Below are 18767 nucleotides of genomic sequence, written 5' to 3'. Positions count from 1 at the left end.
CTGAAAATGATGAGGCTCCTAAATGGTCTCTCCAACCACCTTTCTCAATGATCTTTCGTCCAGGGAAATCTCTGCAGTTTAGTCTGAGGGAGTTTGATCCTTCCATCCTTCCTCATGACTCTGAAGGGGCTGAATTTTGGAGGAGTCTAGTCTGGCAAAGGTCCTGGGATCTGGCCCCAAGTCTGTCCCCAGCAAGGTCATTTCACCTGTCTGCAGAATCTTGGGGTTAATAATACAACAGACTCTCACCCCTGAAAATACTGATGCGGGGAAATGATATCAGATATGTGTAAATTCTAAAGGAAAGAAAAATCAAAACTTGAAATGCAAGTGCCCTCGTACGTTTGTTACAAGATTTCATTTGGGGTGGTTGTTTCTTGGTGGTAGAGCGGATTCCGGAAAGTAAGATAGGATGCTTTTTAAAAAAACAAATATTTGGACCCCCGAGATGGCGAGCTCCCACAATGACTCGGCTGCTCCGGGGCGCGTACCCTGGCTCGCCCCCACCCCCGCCGCCCTCTGAGTCTAGGAGGAGAGGCTGCGTGGTGCGTCCGTCGGCTTTGGAGTTGGAGGGCGGCGCCCGGGACCCTGGTGGGAGAGTGTCGGCGCCGCGCTCCCTGCGAGGAGGGGCGGGAGAAGTGGGAGGTGCCGGTGGAGGAGCCCGGCTCACAGAGCTCCTGTGCGAGGAGAGAGGGTAACGCTGAGTCGGGTGCAGGCAGAGCACCCGACGTCGACGGCCAGCGCGCGCACTCCACCATGGCGCGCCCACGGAACCCGCGACCTTTGCCGCCTGCACTCCTGCTCCTGCTGCCGCTGCTGTTGAGAGCTGGTGAGTGTCATTGGAGCCGCCCCGGCTGGGGAGCGAGGGGATGGGGCTGGTGGTTACCGTGTAAGTGGGGTGCCGGCACCAGAGCCCAGAGAGGTCTCAGACCCCACACTGCTGCCTGGTGCTGGGCGTCCGTCTGTCCGAGCCTGGAGAACTGGAGGAGGAAGCCTAGGGTGTCAGGAAGGGGCTGGGTTCTATGCCTAGTCCAAGTGTCTGAACTTGTAAATTGAGTGTAAACCGTGGCCAGGGTACCCAGGTATCTCTTCGCTGCCGGTTCCCCCTCTTCCCTCTTTTGAGGTGCTCCTATACAGTCACAGAACAACCCGCAGCCAGGCCACTACCAAGATAGCATCTCTAGGAGGCGGGGAGAATCAGAAGCAGGACACCTTTTGCTCCACATGGGCTTTACCACTTCCACCCCGTGTAAAGACTGGGAAAGTGGCTACTAGGTACAGATGACAATATTGAAGTTTTTGTTAGAACTAACTTGTCACTGGGAACTCCCTGGTGGTCCAGTGGTTAGGACTCTGTACTTTCACCAAAAAAAAAGAGAAAGAACTGACTTGTCACAAATTAGGGTTGAAAACTGCTGCCCAGAATTCGCCAACACCATTACTGAGTGGTTGAGAATATTGCTCACCATCAACAAACCCCCTCTTCAGGAGTTACTTTATTATTATTTTAATTGGAGCAAAAAACTCACTACTGGGTAAGATGGCCTTTCTGTATAGGCTGTCCAGCACAGTGCCTTGCCCTGTTATAGATCCACAATAAGTGTTTTGTGGAGTACATGGTGTAAAGCCTGGTTTTAGAACTATGCGATTCCCCTAAGAAGCATGCATGTGGCCTCTGGGAGAGGGATGGGTGCATGGAATCTCACTCTGGGGCTCCTGTCCAAAGCCTGGCTGGAGGGACTCGTGAGGCAGAGACCAGGTACTTATCTGCACGTGACCTCCTCCACAAAGTAGGACTGCAGAAGTGCAATCTTGGCTGAGAGACACATATGGAAGGAAGGAGGGAAAGTACTGACTTGTTCAGACTGACTTCGTCAGTAAATCAGAGCAGCAAGACATCACTGATCTGATTGAGCTGCCCAGGAAACTTCACTACCCTAACAGTATGGCTGTATGTCAGGATCCAGGTAAATTTTCAACACCTTCATCATGACCAATTTAGTGGAACAAGTTACCCTCTGTTAGTGATGAAATTTAACATGACCCCCACCTTCTTTTGTGGAGCTGCAATGCCCCCAGATCGACCACTGCTCAGACTTGGTGAACTATATTATCAGCTAAGAAATTAGAGAGGTTTACTTTCGAAAATTGTTATGACTCAATATTTAATATTTAGTCCAGTTAAAGCAATGAGACTTGAACCTGCTACATTTCTTTCAGCAAGCACTTTCTGGGTACCTACTAGAAGTAACATCTTAAACATGCACCATTTCTCAAACTGTTTAAATTCATGTCCCTTTTTTGATAAAGATAAAAATCTTATGTCTTCCTTAAATAAATTTTGAAATTTCAAAAGTCCTTTTGTTCATCTTTCACATATAAAATTGTTATATATGCTTTTTTGTTTTTGTTTGTTATCATTGTTGTTTTGGCCATGCCATGATCCTAGTTCATGTTTTGGCCATGCAAGATCCTAGTTCCTTGACTAGGGATTGAACCTGGGCCGTCAGCAGTGAAGGCACAAAGTTCTAACCACTGAACTACAGGGAATTCCTGTCAAACATACCTTTTTGAACCACAAGTTCCCTTTGGAAATTCTGATATGGCCCTAAAAGTGTCCCATCCTCTCTCTTTCTTATCCTCTGCATTGAGAAATTCTGGTTTAGTCCAATCCCCTTTTTAAAAATCAAAATTATGCACTTCCTTGGTGGTCCAGTGGCTGAGACTCCGTGCTACAAATGGAGGGGGACTGGGTTTGATCCTTAGTTAGGGAACTAGATCCCACATGCTGCAGCTATAATCTTGCATGCTGCAGCAAACATTGAAGATTCCATGTGCTGCAACTAAGACCCGGTACAGCCAAATAAATAAATACATTTTTTAGAAAGTCAAAATTAAGGACTTCCCTGGTAGTGCAGTGGATAAGAATCTGCATGCCAATGCATGTGACACGGGTTTGATCCTTTGTCTGGGAAGATTCCACATGCCACAGAGCAGCTAAACCCGTGAGCTACAACTACTGAAGCCTGCACACTCTAGGGCCCTCAAGCCACAACTAATAAGCCCCTGTGCCACAACTACTGAAGCCCACACGCCCTAGAACCAACAGTTGCAACTACTGCACCTGCATGCTGCAACTACTGAAGCCTGTGCACCTAGAGCCTGTGCTCTTCCACAAGAGAAGCCACCACAATGAGAAGCCACCACACTGCAACAAGAGAGTAACCCCCATCTCTGCAACTAGAGAAAGCCCGCATGCAAAAACGAAAACCCAGCACAGCCAAAAATAAATAAATAAATAATGACTAAATAAATATAGCAGTGTGTACATGTCAAAAAGTAAAAATAAATGCCAAAAAATCCACAATGAACAAAATACCAAAATTTTAAAGCAAAAGTAACAATGCCATGTTGAGGCATATTAGAGCCTGAAGCAAAAGGAAAATTCAGTACTGCTCACCCTGCCCTTTTTTACACGTTGGATATGGCATCAATTGTCAAACTTTAAGGGGCATCATTCTCTCTAGTGAATTTGCTAAAATTCAGATTCCCAGCCATTATCACCAGAGATTCTCATTTGGTAGTTTGGAGCTAGGGCTCAGAAATGTGCCTTTTAATAAGTTATCTAATTGATTATTATATGATTGGAAAAGAATGTTGGACTAACTAAACTTGGAGGCCCCTCCTAATTTTGGGACTCTTTGATTATAGGTAGAGAGAAGGTGCTCAGAGAAGTTATTGGGGTGGCTCATAAAATGTCTGTTATCTGGTTATTTTTTAAATATTAGTGGGAGCTTACAAAGAATAAGCACTGTTCTAGACACTGGTAACAGAGTAGTGATAAGATAGACATGGAAAGCTAGCTGGGGAGAAAATTAAAAAATGAAGTAAAAATATATCAAATGGAGATAAGTACTATGCACAGGGCTATTTTACTTTGGTTGGTTGGGGATAGCCTTTGTGAGATGCCACTGAATGACCAGAAGGGTCCAGTCATGTGAAGGTCAGGTAGAAGAGCATTCCAAACAGAAAGGCTAGGTGGACACAAGCTTGTCTTGTTTAATGGCAACCAGAAAGAAGGCCGGTGCAGATGTAGGGAAGTGGGAGAGGAAGAGAGAGCTAGGAGGTAAGGTTAGAGAGTTGGGCAGGGCCAGATCTCTACAAGGCTTTGTAAACCAGGGTTCATAAACTAAGTGCAATGGAAGCTGGTGGAAGGATTTAAGCAGAGAAATGAGATGATCTGATATACAGTTTTTAAGTTCAGTTCAATCACTCAGTCGTGTCCGACTCTTTGCGACCCCATGGACTGCATGCCAGACTTCCCTGTCCATCACCAACTCCTGGAGTTTGCTCAAACTCATGTCCATCCAGTCAGTGATGTCATCCAACCATCTCATCCTCTGTCATCCCCTTCTTCTCCTGTCTTCAATCTTGCCCAGCATCAGGGTCTTTTCCAATGTTGGTTCTTCACATCAGGTGGCCAAGGTACTGGAGTTTCAGCTTCAGCATAAGTCCTTCCAATGAATATTCAGGACTGATTTCCTTTATGATTGGCTGGTTTTATCTGCTTGCAGTCCAAGGGACTCCCAAGAGTCTTCTCCAACACCACAGTTCAAAAGCATACATTCTTTGGCATTTAAATTTCTTTGTGGTCCAACTCTTACATCCATATATGACTACTGGAAAAACCATAGCTTTGACTAGATGGACATTGGTTGGCAACGTAATGTCTCTGCTCTTTAATATGCTGCCTGGATTGGTCATAGCTCTTCTTCCAAGGATCAAGCATCTGTTAATTATCATGGCTGCAGTCACCATCTGCAGTGATTTTGGATCCCGAGAAATAAAGTCTCACTGTTTCCATTGTTTCCCCATCTATTTGCCATCAAGTGATGGGACTGGAAGCCATGATCTTCGTTTTTTGAATGTTGAGTTTTAAGCCAGCTTTTTCACTCTCCTCTTTCACTTTCATCAAGAGGCTCTTTAGTTCCTCTTTGCTTTCTGCCATAAGGGTGGTGTCATCTGCATATCTGAGGTTATTGATATTTCTTCCAGCAATCTTGATTCCAGCTTGTGCTTCCTCCAGCCCAGCATTTTGCATGATGTACTCTGCATATAAGTTAAATAAGCAGGGTGACAATATACAGCCTTGACATACTCCTTTCCCAATTTGGAACCAGTCTGTTGTTCCATGTCTGGTTCTAACTGTTGCTTCTTGACCTGCATACAGATTTCTCAGGAGGCAGGTTAAGGTGGTCTGGTATTCCCATCTCTTTCAGAATTTTCCACAGTTTGTTGTGATCCACACAGTCAAAGGCTTTATCATAGTCAATAAAGCAGAAGTAGATGTTTTTCTGGAACTCTCTTGCTTTTTCTATGTTCCAACGGATGTTGGCTATTTGATCTCTGGTTCCTCTGCCTTTTCTAAATCCAACTTGAACATCTGGAGGTTCTCAGTTCACATACTGTTGAAGCCTAGCTTGGAGAATTTTGAGCATTACTTTGCTAGTGTGTGAGATGAGTGCAACTGTCTGGTAGCTTGAACAGTCTTTGGCACTGCCTTTCTTTGAGATTGGAATGAAAACTGACCTTTTCCAGTCCTGTGGCCACTGCTGACTTTTCCAAATTTGCTGGCATATTAGTGCAACACTTTCATAGCATCATCTTTTAGGACTTGAAATAGCTCAACTGGAATTCCATCACCTCCACTAGCTTTGTTTGTAGTGATGCTTCCTAAGGCCCACTTGACTTCACATTCCAGGATGTTTTGCCAAGAGAACAGTAAGAGATGATCCCATATAATTCTAGTCAGCATTAAAATTATGTTATACTCACATGATGGAATGCTATACAGCAATGAAAATAAGCTATTTGCAACTATACTTAATGGTGTGGGTGCATTTCAGAAACTTAACATTGAACAAAAGAAGCCAAGACACCAAAAGCACATCTATGATTGAAAAACAGGCAAAACAAACTACTAATGTTAGAAATCAAGATGTTGCATTTGGTTTGTTAGGAAGATGGTGACTGGCAGATGGCTTCTGGCATGCTAGTAATGTTCTGATTCTTTATCTGGGGATGTGGTTACACAGGTATATATAATTAGAAATTCATTAAGCTATATATTTTTGATTCATGTATTTTTCTACATTATACGTTATTAGCAAACATGATATACAAATGACTAACAAAAACATGAAAATATGCTCAATATCATTAGTTATTAGGGAAATGCAAGTGAAAACCACAGTGAGATACTAGCTTACACCCACAAGGATGGCTGTAAAAACAGAACAAAAAACAGAAAGCATGGGTTAATAAGTATGTAGAGAAATTGGAACCACCCTCATGCATTGCTAGTAGGAATGTAAAATGATACCAGCTCCTGTGGAAAACAATTTGGTGGCTCATCAGAAAGTTAAACATTGAATTATCATGTGACCTAGCAATTCCACTTCTAGAGAAATACCCAAGAAAAATGAATACAGGTGTTCAAGCAAATACCTGTGCATAAATGTTTACCTAGCACTATTCACAGTAACCCAAAGATGAAAACTACCCAAATGTCCATCAGCTAATGTTGACATAAACAAAACAAATTATGGTATCCATACAATAAAATATTATTCATAAGAAAGAGTGAAACACTGATATATACCACAATGTGGGTGAACTTTGAAAAAAGTATGTTAGATGAAAGACGCTAGATACAAAAGTACATATTTTATGGTTCCATTTACATGAAACATCTAGGATAGGTAAATGTGTAGAGACAGTGACTACTAAGGGGAAGTGAGAATGGAGAGTGCCTGTTTAATGGGTACGAGCTTCCTGTTGGGGTGATGAATTGGATCTAGAAGTGATGGTTGTGCAACAGTGTGAATATACTAAATCCCATTTACTTGTGCCCTTTAAGATGACTGATTTTATGTTGCATGATTTTTTCTCTCTCTCTCTTTTTTAAAGAGTTTGCATCTTTTGACTACCTTCATCCAGTTCTCCCTTCCCATCCTCCGCCTCTGGTAGCTGCAAGTCTGATTTCTTTTCCTATGAGATTGTTTTTGAAGTATAATTGACCCACAATACTATGTTCCTGTTGAACAATATAGTGATTTGCTATTTCTATACATCTCAGAATGATCACCAGACATGAATTTTACTTCAATAAAAATGTTTCACAACCTAAAACAATTTATTAAAAAAGATAGATGCAACAACAAAAAATGTTAATTATATGAAGTGAAAGATTTGTTAACCAGTTGTGGTAACATTTTACAGTATATACATGTATCAAATGATTATGTTGTACACCTAAAACTTAAAAAATGTTGTGTGTCAATCGTATCTCAATAAAGCTAGAAAACAAAAAAGATGGCTGAATGGTATGGGAGAATGAATTTTGAAGATGGAATTATGGAGACCAATAAGGACTCTCAACTAGTTCAGACAGGAATTGATGGTGGCTTGAGCTAAGGAAGTAGTGATAGATATGGAGAGAAGTGGACAGGTTCCAGATATGTAGTGGAATTGACAGGACTTGCTGGATTGAATATAGGATGTGAAGGAAAGAGAAAAATTCAGAATGACTCCTAGATGTCCTGCCTTGAAAAACTAGGGGATGATGGTGTGTTGTTACCACTTGATAGGGACCCTAAGGCCCAGGGTGCAGGGCCTTTTTCCAGGGCTGACCTATAACCAACCATGATATTCTTGAGTAAGTAACAGAATCAGTAAAAGTGCCCTACCCCAATCCCAGCCAGTTCCCACTATAAGGGTTTTTATTATATATATATTTTAAGTTTTTAATTTTGTTTACACCATGTTATTTTTAAGTGACCTTTTTTTTGGCTGTGCTGTGAGGTTTGCAGGATCTTAGTTCCCTGACCAAGGATTGGACCTGGGCCCCAACAATGAAAACACTGAGTCCTAACCACTGAACTCCCAGGGAATTCCCTTATGTGACTTTTAAAGGACTGAGAGTTGTTGCTAACTGTCACTTAGCACTCCCATGCACATTCTCAACTCTCTCTGTTCATGGCATAACTCTGCTCAGGGCCCTCTTCCCAGTGCCTGGCAGGGTCATCGGGCTCATCCTCAAACATTTGTTCCCCTTTCCTTCCCAGGAGGCTGAGCAGCCTTTCTTTATTAAACTCCTGCCCTTTCTTGAGCCTGACCTCTTCTGTCCAGATTGTGACCACGGCAGACCCTCCTACTGGTCTTCTTGTTCCCCACTAAAGGCCTCTGTGCTACCCCAAGACTTTCCTGCCAAAGATTTCGTCCAGAATCCACCCCACCCTACCTTATGACTCGGTTTTCTCAGACAGCTATTCTGACCTTATGTGAGCCTCTCTTGACCTCTCTCCCTCCACAGGGGACCACCTCCCCACAGAAGGACGACTCACAAACAGCTGTATCCAGGCCAGGAGGAAGTGCCAGGCCGATCCCACTTGCAACGCTACCTACCACTACCTGAATTCCTGTGCCTCAAGTATAAGCACCTCATCACCTGCAGAGGAGCCTTTGGTCCCTGAGGACTGCATGGAGGCAGCCCAGCAACTCAGGAATAGCTCTCTGATGAGCTGTACATGCCATCGGCGCATGAAGAACCAAGCTACCTGCCTGGACATCTACTGGACCATTCATCCTGCCCGCAGCCTTGGTGAGGCCCCCATCCTAGAGTGGGCTAAGCTAGGGAAGATGGCTCTTGGGAGTTGATTTTTAATCCTGTTGGATATGGTCCACATGGTAGATTCTGACAGGGATGATAATGAAGCTCTGCATTTGACATTAGTAAGAAATGGAAGGAGGAATTGGCTGTATCCTTTTGGGTCCCAGAGTACTGCCCTCCCTTCCCACTACTTCCCCCTTTCTTTTACCTGGAAACATGTGGCTGCCTCTTGGAAGATCTCTGAACCAAGCTGAGGCCCAACATGGGGAGCTCCTGGAACAGATGGATATGGAGAGGAAGTGGAGGGAAATGGTCATAACCCATAAATACAACATACAAATACAAGATAATCCATAGATTCAGAGAAACTGGGAGGCTGTGTCCTGGTGCAGCCTTTAACAGAGAGGATACTCATTAACCAGACAAGAGATGGTAAAAGACAGAGGGCACTGGAAGAGCAAAGAGGAGCTTCCTCTGACCCTAGAGATCTCTTTTTATATAGTCAATTTTACTGGATTACGCTGCAATAATGAAACAGGGTCTTGTAAAACAAAGGTTAAGTTCTTACTCACGTTCTGTCTTGGCTGTGTCCTGCGTCCTCTTCGTTCTGGGATCCAGTTCAGCCTCTATCTGGGATGTTCCTTTCTGATGGCAGGGGAAATGAGCATTGGCAGAATCATTTGATGCCTTTAAAAGTTTCTGCTCAGACATTACATGAAATACTTCTGCTCACATTCCATTGACAAGCAGATAGCATGGTCAAACCTGATGTCCTCCCCCAGGGGACACTAAAAATCTCATGGCAATAAATGAGGATGTGTAGTCTTACAGGAAGGGTAAAAATAAGTAGAAACAGTAATGCAATCTACTGTAGTTCATCACTTGGTCAAAACATTCATTTCCCTCCCTTCCACAAGCAAAATATATCTACTCACTGTCTAAAGAAGGTGCCTAAGTATTTTATTTAAGCAGAACATCAGGCTCCAAGATCCCCGACTTGGATATTATCTTGTGACAATTTCTGTATAAGGTCTGAATGTGTGGTTCCTCTTAATCTAGAAACCTATATACTAAAAAGTCATCTGCTTCCCATATATGCTCAATATATAGTAAGGGAACAGGGACGGGAGAAGCACAACAAACTCAGAAAGAGGAATAATGGGAAGCACACAGCAGACATTGATTCATAGCAATTCTGAAGTCCTGACACACAACTGATGCAAGGGCCGTCTTCCCTGGGAGTAGGAATTACTCTTTAATAAGGCCCTGCTTTTGCTCATTGGGGAGCAAAATCCCAGGAGTTTCTCAGCCCTCTGGGAGGTCCTCTCTTTTCCATTATTTTCTTGGGCTACATCTGAAAAGGGCATTGGAGACTATGACCTCCTTAGGGACTGAATAGTGTTCTCTGCTTGCTTCTTACTTGAGGAATGTTGGAGCATCTTAAGTCTCAAATAGAGTCTCTTTTAATCCAGGCTGGTGGCTCGTAGCAGTACAACTCTCTCAATACATAATTGTGTTTTATATCTTTTGATTTCTGTCACCTCATGTGCCAGTAGCTGTTCTTATAATCCTTTTCAAGACATACATCTCTTTCCATACCTAATTAGAGGTACCTTGCCCTTATCAAACTTCTGTGCCTGAGCCACTATCTCAGTCTTTTTTCCCTGAGCACATTTGTCCAACTGGCAGGATTTATTGGATACTGTCTTAATCGATGAGAGATCTCCACGAAGGGCATGATAGCCGTGAAGTTGTATTTGTCTTTGCCCCAAGGCTGAGTTGTAATTGAGCTTATTACTCAAAGCATTTTTCAGTTTTATCTTTTACCATTAGAATATGAGAAGCAGTTGCATTTCTTAATCCTGCAAGTCCTAGAATTTCTGTATTCTTTCTTCTCTGTTTCCTCCTTATTGGTAAACCGGTCAGTTCTCTAAGCTTATATCTTTCTTGTGGTACCTTGCCACATATAGCCATGAGCATTCACACCAGACTAGTAATCTTCCTTTTCCTAGCTTCTTCCTCTTAAAGCACAAGCTCACTCGGTACATCATCTTCCTTCTAAGTTATTACAGGCAACAATTTTACCAAACATTGTGCCACTGCATAATGAGAGCTGCCAGCCCCCAGTAACAGCTTATTCACTGCCCACTGCCCAGTCCCAAAGCTAATACTGTTTATTTTAGATCTTTTTTGTTACTTGAGCACTCCACTTCTAGTACTAATTACATGTTTAGTAAGAGTTTGCTGAATTATGCAACCAACGCAAAATCCTTGGCTTTCACCAACAAAAATGTAACTTTTGTTCATGTTACACACATCTGCTGTGGGCTGCCATGAGTTGGCTTTATTTTTGCTCCACATGTCTTCATCATTTGAGGATCCAGGATGGTAGGTGGAAAAAAACCACAGCAGGATCACGTGATAGTTCTTAAAAATTCTTCTTAGAGGTGTTTAAGTCTCAGCAGCTCACAAGCCACAGACCAAGGCAAGTCACATGGCCAAGCCTTACAGTAGGGTGGGAAAGTACAGTACTCTCCTAGGGGGCCTAGAAGGCACATGGCAACAGGAAAGGATATATAATCATTCTCCAGCAAGCAGTTGGAAACAGTAATACAATTTACCACTTTCCTTGTTCCCTGACTTCCTCTCCTTATCCTAATCACCTCACTTCTAGAGCTTCACCTGAACCCTCTCCCTAAATCCTCTTGTCTTCCCTCGCTTTCCCTTGGGAGCTCCCAGGTATCCCTAGGCATTCAAATCATCCTTTCCAATTTGCTTGATACTATCCATATCCCTTCTCTACCGAAGACATACTCACAGAATGTCCCTGCAAGCTCACCTCTGTCTTTGAACAAGTTTTTAACCAGCATTTATTAAGCACCTTGTGTATGAGCTATGCAGTGATTTTTTTTTTTTAATTGAGGTATGGTTGGTTAACAATGTTGTGTTGCAGTGATTTTATAAGATCCTGTACATCTCTTTCAGGAGCCCACAGCCCCATGAGGGCATCTGAAAGAGATGTATTTCCTTTGAATCATTGTCTCTCCCTTCTCTGCTTTTCTCAGTCAGGTTCATTCTGGGCCTGGTTACATTTCCATCACCTCAGCGTGTGATTCATCTCCATAGCCAAGTGGTCAGTCCTGGAACAGAGTTCACCATGGCCCCTTCTCCAATTGCAAGAGCAAACAGGACAGAATCCCTTTACTTGTTTACATGCTCACAGGCGATATGTGTAGTAGTTAGGAGTGGAGACTCTGGAATCAGATAATCCAGATTTCAAATCCCGGCTCCACTTATTAGCTTATGTGAGTGGAGCAAGTGAATTAAACCTCTCTTATCCTCAGTTGCCTTTTACCTACCCAAAGACTTCTATGAAGACTAAGTGAAATTGTATATTGTATATATTTATATATATTGTATATATTTATATATATAATACCATAGTGCCCAGTATACAGTGTGCACAACAAACAGTAGCTTTATTATTCTTACCATTAAACTCAGTTTATTCATCAAGCCTAGCCTGTACCTTTATGGGCCCATTTTTTTTCCTTTTCCTCCGCCCAGGATGCAGCTAGTTGGGTAGAGATTGTGCCTTTTCCTTTTCCCCAGGAGCTTCAGCCCCTCCTACTCTCATCCCCAGCCCAATCCTCAGGATTCTGATGCATCCTACCTTGTCTCTAGGTGACTATGAGCTGGATGTCTCTCCCTATGAAGACACAGTGACCAGAAAACCCTGGAAAATGAATCTCAGCAAACTGAACATGCTCATACCAGGTTTGCAGGGCCAACTGGGGCTGGGGTATGGGAGGGCTTGGACCCTGTGGGAAGGGTGGCTGGTGGGGAACACAGCTGGGGAATAAGAGGGGAGAGTTCTAGGTTGCCAAGTGACTAAAGAAGCCCTGTCATGGTGAGAATCTGAGCTATGGGGCATAATCTAGTCTCACAAGTCAACAAAAAGCAATGGTTATTAAGGAGATAATCGAAGAGAGCCTGTTAGAGCTTTCAGCTTCCAAAGGGTGGATCTCTACAAAGGGTTAGAAGGGAGTGGCAGCAGTCCCAGGGAAAAAAATGTGCTGAAATGGAGTATTTACCCTAATTCAAGGCAGCCAGGAAAGTAGCTTGCGGTCCCTAAAGACTAGGAAATTGCTTGTTTTCAACCATTCTAATGGGATGGGTGAGGTGTTGGGCAGGGAATGGTGAGAGAGAGTGTGACTCCTCAGGAGTGATTCAGGGTGGGGAGCCATCTGTCTGGCAAGGACTATGATGCATGTTTTTCAAGAAAGTGAGGCTGTTGTGTTAATTGGAGAGGAAGACACACATGCACTCTCTTTTTTGAGAGAGATGTGAGATTTGTTGTACAGTCAGTTCTACATATTAGAATTTTGAGAGAAAAATATAGAAATTTATATATTAGAAACTCTAGGTTACAAGGAATCTGGGAATAACCTAATCCAGTTACTCCATTGTTCTGACAGCTGAAATATTCTGTTAATAGAGATATCACCATGATTTTCCAAGACTCAGAGTATGGTTTTTTTTTTATGCGTGCATCAATCAAAGAAACATGGACAGAATACAGATATAGAACCAAAATCCTAAGTACAATTCGGTTGCATCTGTTGTGGACAATTCAGAAAGTATACTTTTCCACACTAGGAGGATTGTGGGATCCTAGTTCCCCCACCAAGGATGGAACCCCTCAGAAGTGAAAGACTGGCTCCTAACTGCTGGACTTCCAGGGAATTTCCCAGAAAGTACTTTAGAATATTGTAGGGCCTCTTGGTTACAGTTTCCACCATGGGATCTCACTCATTGCATAGGATTGTAAAAAGGATTTGGTTAGATGTATATGGCTTAAAAACAAACAAACAAACAAAAACCTAGGCAAGCAGAGAAGCAGGATCAGGGAGGCTCATGAATACCAATATTGTTTGAGGCTAGAGGGAAAGGCCTTTTTCAGAGCAGTCCTCCCTGATGGTAGTGCCCTCCCACTACCGCCCTTGATAAATCAGAGGCTGGGCGGCAGGTCTGTGAAGAGGACTGCTGACTTGCTTCCCCTCTCCCCCCAGATTCGGACCTCTGCCTCAAGTTCGCCACGCTGTGCACTCTTAATGACAAGTGTGACCGGCTGCGCAAGGCGTACGGGGAGGCGTGCTCTGGGTCCCGCTGCCAGCGCCACACTTGCCAAAGGCAGCTGCGCACCTTCTTCGAGAGAGCCTCAGAGCCTCACTCGCAGGGCCTGCTGCTGTGCCCGTGCGCGCCCACCGACCAGGGCTGCGGGCAGCGCCGGCGCAACACCATTGCCCCCAGATGCGCGCTGCCCTCGGAGGCCCACAACTGCCTGGAGCTTCGGCACGTCTGCGTGTCCGACCCGCTGTGCAGGTGCGGGTGCTATGGGCTGGGTGCTGGTGAATCGGGTGGGTGCCACTTCCTCCGGGCTTCTTCCTTGGCAGGGTTGAATTTAACTTAGCCCAGGGATCCTGGACTGACTTCACCACGTAGCTACTCTCGATACCTTCTGAAACTTTTCTAGGGGGAAATGTGAGTGTGTGTGTGTGTGTGTGTGTGTGTGTGTGTACACACACATACAGTGTAAAAACCTTAGAAAATATAAAAATGTCTTAAAATATCACCCCAAACCCGTTACTTGGAGTTAATCTAACATACTTCGGAGAGCATTTCCTTCCAATCTTTTTTCTTTACACATAAACAAAATCAGACATTTTGAGAGTATATTTATCTTGCATTTCTTCCACTTATGGTACATATCTGGTGAGCATTTTCAGATGGAAGCAGTATGAAATAGAGATGAAGACAAGCTCTGAAGTCAGACATATGTGAATTTAAATCCTTTTCTGTGTGACCTTGGATCTATCACTTAACCTAAAATTTTGTCACTTAACCCAAGGTTCCATTTACTCCTCTGTAAAAACTGGGATAATAATGCAGACCTCTTGGGAGTCTGGTGAGAGTTAAATTACATAATTTATGTAGAAAGTTAGCTTACTGGTGCAGTTAAGTAAGCACTCAGTAAATGATAGTGCTTATTTTGTCATTTACTGTCCTTTAACAACTTGCTTTTTAACTGTGTACATTGTATTTCACTTTATAGATGCCCCATATTTTATTTAATAATTCCTCTATTTATAGATATTTAGGTTGCTTTCTTTACTGCTATAAATAATGCTGCAATAAATATCACTGTTATTCATTAATCTTTGTGCACAAATCTAATAATTATTTAGGTTGTGTTGCTACAAATGTCATTACCAAATCAAAGAACATGAAGAATTGTAAGGTGTCTGATCAAAATTTAAGCAAAATTTTAATCTGGCTTACCTTGACCTTCTTACGCAAACATTCATCAGATTGACGTTATCATCCTTTTAAGTGATATTTGTTGACAGTAAGAGTCACATCAACTTTGTGTTGCAGCTTGGTTCTACCACTTAGTTCTCTATAACCTTGGGCAAGTCACCTGTCTTGAGTCCCACTTCCTCTTCTGTAAGATAATACATAGTAAGAGCTCTCAGTTAACATAATATTAACATTTAGTAATTACTATGGGCTAAGTACTGTTTTAAGTACTTAACATCTATTAACTCTTCTAAAATTCACAAGAACTCTGTAAGATTGTTGTTATTATTATTTTTTTATCATCCTCAGTTTACAAATGAAGAAACCGCAGCAGAGAAAGGTTAAATAGCTTACTCAAATTCACTCCTAGATAGTAAGTTAGGTTTGTTAATGTTTACAATGTTTACAGTGAAAGAAGTCTGGCCTAGAGTCTGCTCCTAAAGGCTCTGCTATGCTGCCTGTTGTTATGCTGGTAGCTGTTACTATTACTATCACAATCACATAACAAGTGCTGGGCTAGATGACTAAGATATTGTCCCTCCCTTCAAGGAGTTTGCAGTTGAATGGGAAGGGCAGAGAAGTAAACCACCGATCTAACACAAGGCAAAATGTAAGGAAAACTGCACAAATATATACAAAAAATATATTCTTAATTCCATTGCCTAAAGATAACCAGCTTTACCTATTGTAGGATGAGTTTTAAAATAATAATATCTAACATTTACTGAATACTCACTGTATACCAGGCACTATTAAATGCTGTACATTTAATGCTCTTACTTCATCCTCACAAAAATCTACAAGGTAGTGCTATTTTCATCTCTATTTACTGTCAAGGAAACTGAGGTTAAAGAAATTGCCTGAGGTCTCATAATTAGGGATTTTGGAGCCCAAGTTAAAAGTGATATGCTGTGGAGACTGGGGTGATGGTACATTTGACTGTGATAGGAGCAGGCCTCACTCAGGAGGAGGCCGTGGCTCAGGCTCTGAAAGGCAGAGGAGGATTTGGCATGAAGATAGGCATGTCAGCTAAAGGGGAAGCAAGGTGATGGCTGCAGGCCAGACCGTCAACAGGGACTCTTGAAATTTCCTTTTTTCCAGATCGCGTCTGGCAGATTTTCAGACCCACTGCCATCCTATGGACATCCTAGGGACCTGTGCAACAGAGCAGTCCAGATGTCTGCGAGCCTACATGGGGCTGATTGGTGAGGCTGGGGGACATGCGTAGGGAGCCAACAGGTTGGCCAGCCTGGTGGGTGAAAATGCTCTCAAGATTGAACCTAGATGGAGTGGTCCTGAGACAGGTGGGAGATGGATGGGAGCTGAAGGCAGGGTTGGCTAGTCACTGATAATCTCTTCACCCCATAGGGACTGCTTTGACTCCCAATTTTGTCAGCAATATCAATGCCAATGTTGCCTTAAGCTGCACCTGCCGAGGCAGTGGCAATCTGCAAGAGGAATGTGAGCGGCTGGAAGAGTCCTTCTCCCACAACCCCTGCCTCAGTGAGTGCTCGCCACCTGCTCCCAGTCCCTGTGGCTGGTTCAGCTCAACCCCAGGAGAGGGAAGGGGTCAGCTCTGTGGTCCACACTGGTTTCATCCATCTTCTTCAGATGGAGCAACCTCCTCCTCAGCCCTCAGCATAGGCTTTCATCTTCCCAGCCTGGGCCTTTCTGCTTTCTTCCATGCCCTAAATGACCACCCCCCTTGCCCCTACCAAGCTGCCTCTTCACCTGTCTGAGCCCCAGGGACACTCTTCAGCTCAAGGAATAGCAAGCAGAATGAGATAATATCCCATTCCCACCTGCCACACACACACCCTCCTATATGCCAAGGTCCCTGAGACATTTCCTTTCCTTCTTTTGGAGCCTAAGAAATCTCCAACATCTGCCTGCTCTCAGTCTTCCTTCTCTCCTAGTGGAGGCCATTTCAGCTAAGATGCGTTTTCACAGCCAACTCTTCTCCCAGGACTGGGCAGCCTCTACCTTTTCGGTGATGGAACGCCAGGTAGGGGCTCCTCTGTTATACCCTCTTCTGTCTTTTCTGGACCATCGGGGGAAACCCAGACAAGGGAAACAAGAGACTGGGGGTGGCATGAGTTCCTTGTGGTCGTAAGGACTGTAGACCTCTAATGGACACCTCAGGGGAGGGGAAGAGGCCTTGATGGAAGCTGAGGTGGTGCAAAGGGTGGAGCTGACTCCATTTCATTTTTTCCACAGAACAAAAACCCTGCTCTGAGGCCACAGCCTTGGGTGCCCCCTCTTTTCTCCTGTACTCTTACCTTGATTCTGCTCTTGAGCCTCTGGTAGCTGGACTTCCCCAGGGGCCCTCTTCCTCTCTACCACACCAGCTGACCTGCTGCCTGCAACGGGTGAGGAAGGGACAGCATCGGGAAGGAAGTTCAGTCCACCACGTGGCAACCCTGACCTATGTCCATTCGACTCCAGATGAGGTCATGGTAGAAGCTGACTAGCCTAGTTCTCATGCCCTTCACTTCTTTTTGTTGTTGTTGTTGTTTGGCTGTACTACACAGCTTGTGGGATTTTAATTCCCCGACCAGGGATTGAATCTAGACCCTCCCAGTGAGCACTCAGAGTCCTAATCACTGGACTGCCAGAGTCATTCCCTTCACTTCTTCTCGGGCTGCCCCTTCTTAGGACTTCAGCGTATCATCTGGTGGTATCCAGCTCTCCCAGGCTCTCTCCTTATTCCTTTCTCCTGCCTACCCAGGATCACTCAGGCTCTAACAGATCAGTCATACTCTGCTGCATTCTCCAGGTGGGCAGAGTTGGGTGACCTGTTCTAAAGTGACCTGGAAAGACATTCCTTATGGTGAGGAAAGCTGGAGGAAGACCCCTATCTATCCCTTGTTTTCTCCTCTGAGTGGGAGATGGGAACCTACTGCCAGTCCCGCCCCAGGATCCTACACAACACTTGAGCATCAGGAGCTGGAGCATTTGGGCCTTGCTTTCTTCCTGCTACTGTCCTAGAGTCCCCTTAGCCTCTTGGATTATGATTAAACATTTTGACTTAAAACTTTTCTGTTTTTCCATTGTCTCACATTGTGAATTTATATAGAACAAGGGTTGTTACAGACACAAGAGCACAGGCCAGGTTATCTAAGAGGCACAGTGACCCTGCCACCAGATTCTATGTGACCCCCAGGCAAGTCTCTCAGCCTCTCTGTGCACTTGACATGGAGTTGGAAGAAAAGTAATTTATGTGAGGCTGTGGACCATGTACCAGTCCCAGCTGCTGCCTAGGATCTGCTACTCCCTGTACATCTGTGCACATGAGAACCTATCGGTATGTATAACATTTCATAAGTAAGATTGGGCACTGCCTGTCAAAGCGTAAGTCACAGACCCCTTTCAACATCCATGAGAAAAGCTTGAAATACATCATCCTTTTCATCAGCGGCGTAACATGGACTTGTATGAATGCATATTTCTACATACATAGTTTATTTAACCAGTTATGTATTGATGGATATTTGTTTGTCTTCCCATCTTTCTCTGAGCCAAGTTTTAAGGCAGCGAGGAGGTGACTGGGGGTAGGATGTGCAGAAGAGCTGTCAGAGCATGGGTGGCATAGGGAAGCCACTCTCTAAACATTCCTGTATCCACATACCCCTGCCCCAGGAAATGCCCAGCCAACCTGCCATCCTGCACACTTCTGTGGGGTACCTGGTGGACCTTCCTCTCTCTCCCCTCCTAGGAAGATCTCTGTCAGGGCCTC

The 18767-nt window shown here is 44.0% G+C and overlaps 1 protein-coding gene and 1 long non-coding RNA gene across 2 annotated transcripts; one reads left to right on the top strand and one right to left on the bottom strand.

Moving 5' to 3' along the window:
* Positions 1 to 339: 339 nt before the first annotated feature.
* Positions 340 to 12548, bottom strand: LOC145510195 (uncharacterized). Its single transcript, XR_014056876.1, has 4 exons — positions 12345 to 12548; positions 9244 to 9316; positions 8880 to 8944; positions 340 to 980 (listed from the first exon to the last, which is right to left on the bottom strand). It is a non-coding gene; the product is annotated as an uncharacterized LOC145510195 (long non-coding RNA).
* Positions 551 to 18065, top strand: GFRA3 (GDNF family receptor alpha 3). The gene is made up of 8 exons (XM_081500777.1): positions 551 to 829; positions 8375 to 8662; positions 12356 to 12448; positions 13744 to 14056; positions 16133 to 16236; positions 16400 to 16534; positions 16948 to 17036; positions 17249 to 18065. Exons 1-8 carry the CDS (start codon positions 757 to 759, stop codon positions 17336 to 17338), a joined length of 1185 nt encoding a protein of 394 aa, XP_081356903.1. The 5' UTR covers positions 551 to 756; the 3' UTR covers positions 17339 to 18065.
* Positions 18066 to 18767: the final 702 nt, after the last annotated feature.

Source organism: Giraffa tippelskirchi, chromosome 6, assembly GCF_054371585.1.
Source record: "Giraffa tippelskirchi isolate mGirTip1 chromosome 6, T2T-mGirTip1v1.2.pri, whole genome shotgun sequence".
NCBI lineage: Eukaryota > Metazoa > Chordata > Mammalia > Artiodactyla > Giraffidae > Giraffa > Giraffa tippelskirchi.
The sequence above is the reverse complement of the archived record's forward strand: the minus strand, read 5'-3'. Positions and strand labels throughout refer to the sequence as shown.